The 12,655-nt window shown below is 48.9% G+C and overlaps 1 protein-coding gene across 8 annotated transcripts in view; it reads left to right on the top strand.

Annotated features, from left to right (window-relative positions):
• Window positions 1-10,872, top strand: part of SAMD4A (sterile alpha motif domain containing 4A) — a 235,440-nt gene extending 224,568 nt beyond the window's left edge. For 3 of the 8 annotated variants that reach the window (XM_082647074.1, XM_082647070.1, XM_082647073.1), the window contains exons 11-12: window positions 750-833; window positions 2,207-2,713. In XM_082647074.1, the coding sequence (XP_082503200.1) occupies window positions 750-833; window positions 2,207-2,253 (131 nt within the window). In that variant the 3' untranslated portion in view covers window positions 2,254-2,713. Of the gene's footprint in view, window positions 1-749; window positions 834-2,206; window positions 2,718-6,541 lie in introns of those variants that run through there. The other 5 variants (XM_082647072.1, XM_082647069.1, XM_082647067.1 and 2 more) reach the window with 3 other exon arrangements.
• Window positions 10,873-12,655: the final 1,783 nt, after the last annotated feature.

Raw genomic sequence — 12,655 nt, 5'->3', positions numbered from 1 at the left:
CTGTGGTTTCCGTTTCCTGCTCCTTGTAATGAAGCAGAAATGCATCAGGCCCCAGTTCTAGGCACAGGGAGCACAGCCAAGTCCTGCTCCCATGAAGCAAACACTCAACTGGGAGGAGGTGACACATACACACATGTCAGGCGTTGGTGATGGCGATGAAGAAAAATAAAGCAGAGCAAAGGGATGGGGTGGAAAAATTCTGTTCACATACAATGAACAGAAAGTCCTTTCCAAGGAGACGGTAGAGCCAGAGACGTGACAGCAGGCAGAGAGTGAGCCATGGAAATGTCCAGGGACCAGCATTCTGGGCAGAGGGAACAGCAGTGCAAAGGCCCTGGGGTAGAAAAGGGCCTGGTGGGGAGTGAAGGAAGGGGTTGCTGTACGAAGGCAGAGAGGTAACGAGAGGCCAGGTCTTTGGGGCCTTGCAGGCCGTGGCAAGGGGTTGGCTTTTACTCCGATGGGAAGCCGCCGGAGGGGTCTGAGCAGAGGCCTGGCAGACTGTGACCATGACAGCTATTTTTAGGCACCAATTTTTTTCCAGCTGCAGTGGCCTCAGTGCGTCTAACAGACTCAGAGGTTGGTTGAACCCGAGTCCAGCTCACCCTCCACGCCGGCCCTGTTGGTCTCTCCCGCCCCCCGAGTCCTCCCAGGGAGGCACTCCAAACCCTCACTGGAGCCAGTGACACCATGCCTACTTCCTCCTTGCTCTCAGAGCCCCTGTCACCAGCGGAACCCTTTGTCCCTTGCAGAATTCCAGCTTCCCGTGACTGAACCTGACATCAACAACAGGCTGGAGTCCTTGTGCCTCAGTATGACCGAGCACGCCCTGGGAGGTGAGTGCATCCTCCCCGCATGGCACTGCACGCCTGGGAGAACCCCCAGCCACGTGCCATTCTCCACAGCTCGGGAGAGAGGGAAGGGCACAGGCCGAGGAGGCAGGGGACAGGGAGGGAGAGGGAGAGTGGCTGCAGCGCGCTGTCAGACCCTCGTCAAGCCTCGCCATACACGGGGGCCGCCAGCGCCCTTGCTCCTCCTTCTCTGGGAGGTGCCTCGGGGCCCCGGAGACCGAGGCTGCCCTCTTTCCCCAGAGGCTCCACCCCCCGGGGCACACTGGAGTCCCAGCCCCGCAGCTGTCCTAGCCCAGTGCGGGCGCTGGAGGAGCCAGGAACACAAGACGTGGCTTTTAGTGGAAACATTCCCCCACAGCACTGGATTCCTTCCTTCTCGGCACTAGATCCCCCAGTCCGGTCCAAGCGTATCCCAACTTGCTCTAAAAATAGAATTTCTGAAACCAAAATCCCTTCTTGTTTTTACATCTCCCTGTTCCAATGGCTTCCACAACGCCCAGAGCCCCAAGCAGTCCAAGGCGTCCTTCGCAGCGTGACAGGGACGGTCTAGTTGGATGCGCCAGGGGTGTGCAGGGCTGCAGCCCCTGGAGGAGCTCCCAGAAGCAGCTGGGTCGTCCCACTGTGTGTTTGGTCTGCAGCCCTGCATCGTCACAACAGCCCTGGGAGGCCTTCAGTGCCCTCCTGGTACTAAACGGGTGCCTTCCTCTGGCCTGGACTCACTGCCAGCCCTGGGGATGTTTGGCAGACAGAGGAGAGACGTCCGCCCCTTCCTGCCAACCTCCAGGGAGGCTGTGAGTCATGGAGATTGAGACAGGCCTCCTGTGACCCTTCCCGACAGCCCTGTCCGGTCTGGACGTGCTCACCCACCGCAGAGCCAGAGACGGGTACACGGAGAGGCACAATTTGTGCTAGCCCAGCAGCAGCAGAAAGAAAGGCTGTCATAAGCCACTGCTCCAGAGAGCTTTGTCCTCCTGACCAGGGGTGTTTAGATTTTCAGTCTCTACAAACACAGGCTTATCCTGAAACCAAATAGGACAAAGGTAAATGCTCTGTGTGGAGCAGAGTACAGGCCGGGACTGCACCCACCTGACCTCACCCATGCAAGGGTCTCCATAGCCTGGAGAAAGCCTCCGCTCCGTACCAGAAGGGAGCTAGCTGAAGGCCTCCCAGGGCTGCTGAGCAGACAGACGGTGGGGTGCACAGCTCCCTCCATGACCCCCCGCGGGGGTTCCGGGGAACCCCATTTGCAAACACCACTCTCTCCCTTGGCCATTCAGTTCAGATCTTAGAAGCTTTGCGGCACCACTGGTTCATTCCCGGTACGTCCGCGTGTGGTGCCACCAGCTCCTCTTCTCCAGGTAACCGAGGAGGTTGGGTCAGCACCCTGACAGCCCCTGACGAGTAATGGGAAACAACCCAAAGGTCCGTCGGCAGATGAATATGGATGGACGAGATGCACTATAGCCACACGGTGGAATGCCATTCAGCCTCGGAAAGGAACGAAGTACTGTTACATGGCTGATCTGTGAAAGCATTATGCTAATGGGTGAAAAAGCCAGACACAAAACGCCACACCGTGTGTGATTCCCTTAACGTGACACGTCCAGGATAGGCAAACCTACAGAGACAGAAGGCAGATCGGTGGCTGCCAGGGTTTGGAGGGCAGTGGGAATGGAGCGTGGCTGCTAACGGGCACCAGATTTCTCTCGGGGGTGACAAAATAGCCTGGAATTAGATGGTGGTGATGGCTGCGCAACTCTCGTGAATATGCTCAAAGCCACCGAGCTGTACACTTTAAAAGGGTGACGTTTGTGGTGTGCAAATTATATCTCAATTTTGTCCTAAACGGAAGGCCTCCGGACCTGAGCCTTCAGCCCAGGCTCAGCCCCCTGTAGGCAGCCCAGGTGCCCTCCCACCTGACACCTGACAGGCGCTGGCTTGCAGGGCGACTCCACTGAGTCCTGCATTGCCTGTGAGAGTCAGCCAGGAGGACTGACCTCCCCCCGGGCTTGACAGATCTCAGGTAATTGGTGTGTTGGAAGCTCTTCTCAATCTGCTAAGTGCTAACATCATCATCATCATTAAGAGCAGTAATGCCAAATGCTCTTTATTAAAGGGAGGTCTTCATTGAAAGACTCCATTTTTAGCCTGTTCTTCTATTTTTACAGGAAACATCTGTGAACTGGTTTTTTTGCTAATGTTTTCATCTCGTTAATCTCCTAAGCCTTTTTATTGCTGTGTTTTTTCTCAATAATCCTCTCTGGTGGGAAGCCTCATAAGCAGTTTCCTGAGCAGGGAGTGCAAATTAGGTTCAGGGTGGCCCAGTTGGGTGCGGTGGCAGCGGTGTGCCCTCCCACTGTGACAGCACCTTTCTGCTGGCCGACCCCCGCCAGGTGCCAACGGAGATGACTTTGCTGGGAACAGAACTTCTGCCAGTGAGTGAAGTTACCTTACACGAAGACGAATGACCAGGGAGAGGAAAGCAGAGTAGTAAAAGATGCTCCTCTGCTTGTATCTCAAGGAAAGAGGGGGAGGGCTTCCCTGGTAGCGCAGTGGTTGAGAGTCCGCCTGCCGATGCAGGGGACACGGGTTCGTGCCCCGGTCCGGGAGGGTCCCGCATGCCGCGGAGCGGCTGGGCCCGTGAGCCGTGGCCGCTGGGCCTGCGCGTCCGGAGCCTGTGCTCCGCAGCGGGAGAGGCCGCAACAGCGAGAGGCCCGCGTACTGAAAAAAAAAAAAGAAAAGAAGGGGAGAGGTGTCCAAGTTCCTAGGACACCACATCCCAGGATGGCCATTCTAACGGGGCTGCTCCCCGGGCCCCAAGCCTTGGGGCCCATCCTTTTGTGCTGGCATCTCTGCTTTTTCAGTCTCCTCCAGTAACTGCTGCCCTCTGGGTGTTGGTCGAAGCTACTTCCTATCCATCTTCCTATCCTACCTTCCCTATCCATCTCCTTTTCTCTCCCCAGGCCCCTCCGACAGAACCGGTGAGGAAGCCCAGGGGGTGGGTTGCCTCTGCCATCTTGGTTTGTGAGTCTTTATTTAAGGCTTTCATCTGGCTCTGCTGGGCTTGCTCCTGACTGGTGGCCCCAGGTGTTCAGGGAGACTCAGTTCCAGCAGAATGAGTCTGCGAGGCTCCGCGCGGCAGAATGGCATCCATAGTGAATCAAACCATAAAGAGGAATGCACGGTCCATCCTCGGATGTTCTGGGGTTTGTGCTTCACCTGATCCCGTTGTCATTCCTTCCCACCTTCTCTCCTCACTCCTTCTTGGGACTTAAAGCTCCACTTATAGCCGATATAAGTGCAAATCGGGAAAAGGTTCCACTTTCTCAAGACATTATTCTGCCTTTCATTTGAAATTTGCCATAGTAATTATAAAACCTATGATGGTTGCATGTGAATGGTGCCCCTTTGAATTGTGCAGTGCACGACCCACACAACTGTAAATAGTGAGTCTGGACTTAACCTACTGGTCATTTCCCTGCAGGTGAATACCACCCACCACCCTTGGAGGATGAGGTATAGGGTGAGAATTCTGTGAAAATGCAACTTGGGGCTGGGTTAGTTGAGATTTTCTTGTTTACAGCTCCTCACTTCAACAGCTATGAAAGGTTGACATTAATAAATGGACGAGTTGAGGCCCAGCAAGAGTGTGCACTGCGCTTCTCCAGACGAGGGAGTGGCCTCTGCACCCTCACCCCACCCACACGTGTGTGTGCACATATACACACACTCACTGTTCTCCCACAGCCAGTTACCACTGCTGGGCCACCACTCAAGAGGCTACGGTTGACGTGCATAGAAGGCAGGAAGAGGTGATTCGTTCACATCTGGGGACCTCTAGGATTGATAATCTGAAACAACAGATGCTCTCAGGGGCCATTTGCTTCCCTTCTTTAAAATCTCTCAAAAAATCATGTAGAACTTTACACACACACACACACACACACACAGACACACATGAGTACAAGTAAAACTGGGAAAATCTGTAAGATGGGTAGATTACATCAATGTCACTATCTTGGTGGTAATACTATACTATACTTTTGCAAAATGTTACCTTAGGGGCAAACTCAGAAACAGGGTGCTCTTTCTTATGTGGACCGACAGTGATCTCATTAAAAATCTGAATGAAAGAAACATTCTCCCTCCAAGTCCCTGCTGGCAAGATGCCAGCCTGGCACCACCCATGAGGCGGCCAGGAGGCCCCTGCAGTGGGCTCAGTGCTCCCCTGTATCACTTAGGTCCTCCAGCTTTCCCTGGAACAGTCGGCCACGCCCCTCTCACACCTGAGCTCTGCCCACTGCATCTAGACGCACCTCTGCGAGACGGGCCTTGTGATGCGGAGGTTTAGACCAAGACACATCTACTGACATGTGGATGTGAAACAGCGAAACCAGGGAGGCATCCTGCATCCCATCCTGGCCTTCATTTAGTGGTCACTGAACATAGTCATTTCTACCTCCTATGACTAATCCATGCCTCTCTCTGCTCACTGGAGAAACTCTAGCATGGACCATTGTAGGGACCTCTTAACTGGCTCACCTACCACCAGCCATGCCAGAGAAACCATTCTGAAGTCAAATCTGGTTACTCTACCACTTACAAATCCCCAATTACCTATGTCCAAGCTCCTGTTAATAGTACACAAGACCCTTACGGTCTGATTCTGGGGACTCTCCCACAGTCCCGTGTGAAAAGGGGTTGGGCAGCCGTCGGCTCCCTCTGTGGTCTGACTCACTCATGGCCTCTCCTCTCTGACAGGCATGTCCCCCACTTTCTCTATAGCCTGGTTTCACCGATTCTCCATAACACCGACATGGCATATGCTGGGCGGCCTCAGCACTCTTCCATGTCCACTGGATCTTTCAGTTCCAGGTGCCAAAAAAAAATCTCACCCTGGTGTCTCTGCCCCCGATCAGATTCTTGAGACAGAGAATCTGGATCAGGTTGGGTCAGCTGCATCCCCCTGGTCTGCTCAGCTGTGATCAGAGATCACAGTCACCACCACTCATCCCTGGCCTTTCAGCAGGGACTCAGGGGGAAAGGGAGATGCTCCCAAAGAAAGGGACATGAGCTGGACAGGTCCACCTGCATGTGTATTGCAAAACCTAGCTGGCTCTCTGCCGTATCTCCTGCCACTCCTCCTGTCCTTCATCCTAAACCTCCAGCCCGCCCCCAGGCCCACCATTTGATGAGCAGCATCACACCTGTACATGAGCTGTATGCCCTCCCCACCCTAATACTCTCCTGCCTCCTCTTTTCTTCTCCTACCAGACCATCTACAAAGTCATTTTCTTTCTCTGTGAAACCATCCTTGACTTCCAAGGGCAACCTAAACACTCCTTCCCCCTTGTTCCTGCTGTGCCTGGTACATACTCCATTACAGCAACCATCCCTCATGTGTCATTGTCAGTGTACATGTCTGTGTCCTGTCTAGGATATACATATACTTGGACAAAGTGTGAGGATTAGGTCTTTTCATCTTGGTTTCCAGGCTCAGTATGGCTCCTGGCAAAAATAGCTATGTTGAGTGGGTGGGTATGTGAAGAATGAGTGAATGGATGGATGGATGAATTTAACCCTTATCTGTCCTCAGAGACTGGAAGGTCCAATATGCATGATGCTGGAATCGGTGGGCATGAATGGAATTGCTTTGCTCACCTGTGCCCATTGTGTCCTCCTTTCTCTCCCAGACGGGGTTGACCGGACCTCCACAATCTAGAGCTGAAGATGAGAGTGACCGCGCTGGCCGTGAAATCGACTGCTGCGGGTCCAGTGTTAGCCATCTTCAGGGTTGCACAGAATCCTCCAAGATACTTTGCAGCCATTTCTTTTCCCCTGGTCCCTCTCCCATTTTGATTTTGTGAGAGCGTAGGTCGTCCTTGTAAACATATCAGTAGACCTGGGACTGGTTATTTCGTCATTTGTTTCTGTCGTGGGATGGCTTGGTGTGGGGCATGGGGAGGGATCTCTAAGGGAAACATAGGACTGGGAACGGGTGGAGGGAATGCAAGTGGCTTCTTGGATGGAAATGAGGGGGAAAATAAAGAGGGTACCGCTTGGAAAGAGATGAGAGACTTGGGAGGGAGGCAGAAGCCCCAGCCCTTGGGAGCCTTCTCAGAAGCCTGCCTTCAGAGTCAGGCCCCGGGAGGAAAGCACGGATGCCTGCGACCAAAGCACAACGGCGGCTCGCTCTTTTATGTCTCCCCTGATTGGATTCCCTGAGGCCCCTGCTTGAAATCCAGCCGCAGAAGAAGTCCACATGGCAACGGGGGCAGGAAGGGAGAAATTCCCTCCAACAAAATTTCAGATAAACTTTGATTTGTGTATTGTTTACATAACAATTTTAAAGGGTACATAATGTGTAAAGAGTTGGGCTAGAACTTTTCTTCATACTATGGTTTTTGTAAAGGATTTGTTGCTATGGATTCATTTTTTCCTCTATTTTTATAATAGCAGCAGGGTTGTCTTTTTAAATGGCTGCCAAGCTCTGCTTCTCGGGAAGACGGAGCTGTCACGTAGGCCTGAGTTGTGTCTCCCACCTGTGGGTGGGAGAAGTGTGTAGGTGGAGTTGAGGATGTGGCTGGAGTGGGCGGAGCACTGGGCAGGGCGCCACCATGTGATCGGTTATGGGATTGCGCGCAGTCACCTAGGGAGTCTAAAGGAATCCTGCTGCCCTTTCTACGCTGGATTTGCTTCTCACCCGGAGAACCTCTTTCTCCCCACCCTACCATGGGGTGTCATCCTATCAGTCCTGGCCTCGCTACACACACACACACACACACACACACACACACACACGTGGGTACAAGTTTCACTGGAGGAGAAAAGGCAAGGATGGATATTTTTCCCTAGCAAGAGGCCTTAATACCCAGATAATAAGCTCAAAAGGCCGCTTTTGGGGGGGTTGCTCTCAGGAACCCCAGCCTGGGGGCTGCAGCCCCTTGGCTCGCTCACCGCTGAGGAAGAGGAGGAAAAGAGCAAGGTCCGGCAACAGTGTATAAACGGTCAGTCAGCAAGTGGCAGAGAGAGCTGCGGGGAGACATCCCAGGTGGGCAGTGGAAGAAGATGTGAGAAAGGTCGACTTCACGATGGAAATGATGATTCTATCACGTACGTCAGGGATTTGCTGTGTTGTCGGCTGATTTATCCACCCGCATGGAAGGGAGACAAAACTACTACTTAACATGGTGAGAGATTAACAAACTATGCTACCAAAAAGTAATAGCTCTATTTCTTAAGGGCAAGAAAGACTACGTTTGGAATTTGATGCAATAGAGGGTATTAGAGGAAATCCAAGAGGAGCTGTGCTCTGCGCTGGAAAATTGGGTTGTGTAAATGATGGTGTGACGGCTCAGCCAGAGGCGAGATCAGGGAGATGGTAGGAGGCCTGTTTATTGAATGGGTGTCTGGTACCATTTTGGGGGTTTGTTTTTTTAGCAAAGTCAGAGTCAAAGAGATCAGACCATGAAAATCACTGCGTTTGCTTGGGGTTATGTTTTAAAATAATGAAGTAAATACAATTTAAAAGGCCTTAATGAAATCCAAACAGCTTTCTTCTACCTTCAAGATTGAAAATGTACACCCAACACAGCCTTGGATGTTGTGAAGCTTGCAAAGTCTTCTTAAGGTCTAAAATGTGGGAACATCTTAACCACAGAGAGCCTTTAGCAAGCAAAGAACATTGAATCCACAACATCCTGCACTGCATTTTATAAAAAAGGGGGGCTCTCCATGGGTGACTATGTTCTAAAGATGCAAATTCATTTGCAGAAAGAGGCAGCATTTTTTAGTTGATATGTTTTAACCAAGTGCCATTAACATTCATCCTCCACTCCCCTTTTCTAAGCAAGCTTAGGGTTACTTGGGGAATGTGTTGGGATGGACAATCGTGTGAGCCAGGAAGGACAAGTCAAAGATGTTGAAGGCCAAAGGCAAGACCAGAGGGTTTGCGAAGGTGTTTTTTGGATGCTAAGAACGTTAATGGAAGAAAAAAAACAGTGGTATAACACATCTTGTGGAGAAATTAAAAAGCATTCAGATCTGCTGCAAAACACGTATATCCATAAACACTCGGGTTGTTCAGAAAACAGATTGTGAACACAATCACATGAGCATGAATCCTTTAAAAGGATGAAGACCTTAAAGTATTTGCAAATCTGAATTTCTATTTATTCCTTCACTGAATATAGAAACAATGGTTATCTGATTATTAGAGATATTATTTTGGATATGTTACTTATTAACTTGCTATGGCTGGTAACCATGATAAAGTCTGTTATTAATAACAACATAATTCTTTTTTTAAAAGAAAAGCTTATTTTTCATTGACTGTGTATAGATTTATCTACTTAGTTGTGTTCTGCTCTTAGTGTTTTAATTTTTTTTTTAAGTTGACTGTTCTGATAAATTTTAGGCGCCTGTCCCCACCTTGTTTTGAGTCCTGTGTTGACTGCAGGTATACAGCTCAATCTAAAAATCCTAAAGCAAAAGAACTTTATTTATAAAAAAAAAAAAATCAAACAGTTGCATGCATAGAAGGCTGTGAAGTCGGATATTTAGTAATAAAGCGGCAGTGCCTTTTTTTGTATTTACCCATTGACCCCCAAATGCAACTGTTTTATATTAAGTAAATAGTAAACATTAAAAATCTCAGAGTAAAATCTATTTCACTACATGGGTTTTTTTTCTCCCCTTGTTCTGATTTAAGCAGTGTGTATTTGACATCTCTACATTGTCCCAGGGACAGTGGTGTTCTACGATATTGTTATCATGTATGATGTTTTATTGGTGCTTTTTATTCATAGTGGTTTCTTACCAGAAACAGTAGGAAGACACACATGAACTGTGTACAAGAAATGAAACATTGCTGCTGATATGTTTTGTTTTGTTTTCCACATGCTTTTTGAGTTTCACTTTTTAAACCAAGGGCCAGCAAGCAAAATCAATGCCCTGAAGAGGGCGGCTGTTTGCACCAAGCTCTCCAATGCTGTGTATTGACGGTCCCTTTCTGGTACTCAGGATTGGAGCTAGAGCTGGGCCCCCTCTCCCATTCATTTGAAGAGACACTGAGGGAAACAAGGTTTTCTTTTGAGGTGTCGTTGGCTGCCTTTTACGGAATGGGAGCCTTCTCCGGGTCTTCTGTTCTTCTGCCCCTCTTGTAGCTACTGCCAGTGCAAGGTTTGTAGATGCACGTTCCCCCTCTGGAACCGGGATCTCCCTGAGAGCCTGGCCTGGGGGCTGAGCTGGGTTGAATGCATAGGCGCACAACCAGAAGGGCAGCGAGGGGAGGAGAAAGCAGCCCCCATCTCGGTGGCCCTCTGGGGATGTCTTGGGCAGGTGGCCCCAGCTTGGGTGCAGGGAAACAGCCTAACCAAGGCGTTCAGGTGTGCCTGTTACAAGAAGGCCCTGGGGAAGGATAATTTGCACATGGGGCTGTGATAACACTAATGTTGATTTTTTGTTTTACAAGTCATCAGAGATGTTTGCAAAGTGAGTTTTATTTTTTTGTAATTCCTTTATCTTTACTTAAAGGTGAATGTGTATTCCTCTGGGAGGAATAGGAAGAAAACAGGAATGTTAATAATGTCAAACAGAAGACTTCCTCCCTTATTAATATATAACCCTCATGTATTTATGCCTAATGTAAGCTGACTTTTAAAAAGCTTTCTTTTGTTGCATGCCCCATGCAGACATCCCTATTGTACATGCATGCCTTTCGTCCTGTTTTCCTGTATAAAGTTAGTGAACAAAGAACTATTTTTGCCTAGTTCATGTTGCCAAGCAATGCATATTTTTTAAATTTGTCATATATGGAAATAGCATGTTTGTTACATGTAAAAGCTTTACTGATATACAGATATACTAATGTTTGAAGAAGCTGTTCTTTGCAAGTGTACAGTTTTCAAATGTTACCAGTGAAACACCCTTGTGGTTTAAACTTGCTACAATGTATTTATTACTCATTTCCTCCCATGTAACTAAGAATCATGGCTATATTTCATATCAACGTTATATTGAAAGTGAAGGGAAATGATTAATACAAGGTTTTGTAACACTGGTGTGTGTCTTTTTTCATTTTCGTCAATATGATCGATTAGAAAACAAGAACTGAATCTTAGAAATAAGCCAGCCAGGAAGAATAAGCCTGACATCCCTGTAAACTGTTCCCCCCGACCATTCTATGAAAACTGTGTTTTCCAACCATGAGCTACTTTTTTTTAACAAAAAGGTAGGAAGAGGGGTGTAAAATTTTATGCAGCTTGATCTGTGCCCAGAGTAACCAATAAATGTATCACCTGACTTAGGGGCATGTTTCTAAATAAAAACTAACCTTGCAGGTGGTACTGTTTATAGCTTGCTCTCCACCCTCAGTGCCTTTGAAATCATATTTTACCCCTTAACCACAGCATGAACAGTAGCCTCCTTGGAGCCTTGGGGTTTTCAATACACATGGCTTGAATCTTATTTTAATACTTCTAATTCCAGTAAGATATATAATATACATTAATATAAATTCTACATCATGTGTCAGTTAAGCATATGGTTGGAGAGACAAACCTGGGTTTGAATTCGGCTCCAGTGTTCTCTGGCTGTGTGATCTTGAGCAAGTTACTTAACCTCTCTGAGCCTTGGGTTTGGTTTGGGTTTTGGCCTATGACACTCAAGGTTTGTGTAGTTAAAACTCTAGTCCAAAAAATAAAAGAAAGAAGGAAAGGTAAAGACAAAATAAAACATAGGATACAGAGGTTATTACCACCAAAACCTAGCAGCCTGAGATTTCTCTGAGGCAACCACGGCTTAACACTGTGACAGGGACCATCCGGTGACTGCCTTTCCACCAGGCTCAAGCTGCTGAAGAGACTGACAAGATCCAAAATGATCCCTGGAAATGTGAAGAAATGCCTCGTAAGCTGAGACAGTAAATGAAATCCCTCCTGCAGTTAAACTCCCATAACCCAGGTGAGCTCTATCTCGGTATTCTGAGAGGAGAGGTTAGTGTACAAGAGAAAAGTTGAGCCTCACTTTTGAAATGTGTGGAATGAGGGGAGATAAGAGAGTTGTGAGATTAGAGGGACCATAAAGGGCTCAGCACGGTGCCCAAAACGGGGTTAGTTAGCAATTTTTTTTTTTTTTTTTTTTTGCGGTACGCGGGCCTCTCACTGTTGTGGCCTCTCCCGTTGCGGAGCACAGGCTCCGATGCGCAGGCTCAGCGGCCATGGCTCACGGGCCCAGCAGCTCCGCGGCATGTGGGATCTTCCCGGACCGGGGCACGAACCCACGTCCCCTGCATCGGCAGGCGGACTCTCAACCACTGCACCACCAGGTAAGCCCTACAGTTTTTATCAGTAGAGCTGTAGCTCTTTGTCAGCCATCTTTGTAATGGAATGTTCAATCCTAGAGAAAAGGTTACTCCCGTAGTAAAGTTTTCAGGACTCCCCCTAGCAGTCCCTCCCAAAAAGAGATTTAATTGCATTTATTGAAGGGGGATGAATATCTATATAGCGTACTGGCTCGGAAGAGGCCGCAATGGGTTTGAGCCAGGAATCCAGAAGGAGCACAGATGGGTACAATCAACTCATACTCTCCGAGCTCATGAGAATGGCGGCCCAGGGGAACAGAAAAAGGGACCAAACTCCTGTGAAAGTACCTTGGTTTTGTCCCTTGAACAGTCACTACATCTATATGTAGCCCTGACTCCTGATCAGCCCAAGACCTATTGTCCCCAGGGGTTGAGGGGAGGGCCTGGGGGTATCGAAAATCTCATCCAGAACCAGAACCTAATCCTCTAAGAAAGATGACCAGTC

Source organism: Grampus griseus, assembly GCF_964374135.1.
Source record: "Grampus griseus genome assembly, chromosome: 2".
Lineage (NCBI taxonomy): Eukaryota > Metazoa > Chordata > Mammalia > Artiodactyla > Delphinidae > Grampus > Grampus griseus.
The sequence above is the reverse complement of the archived record's forward strand: the minus strand, read 5'-3'. Positions and strand labels throughout refer to the sequence as shown.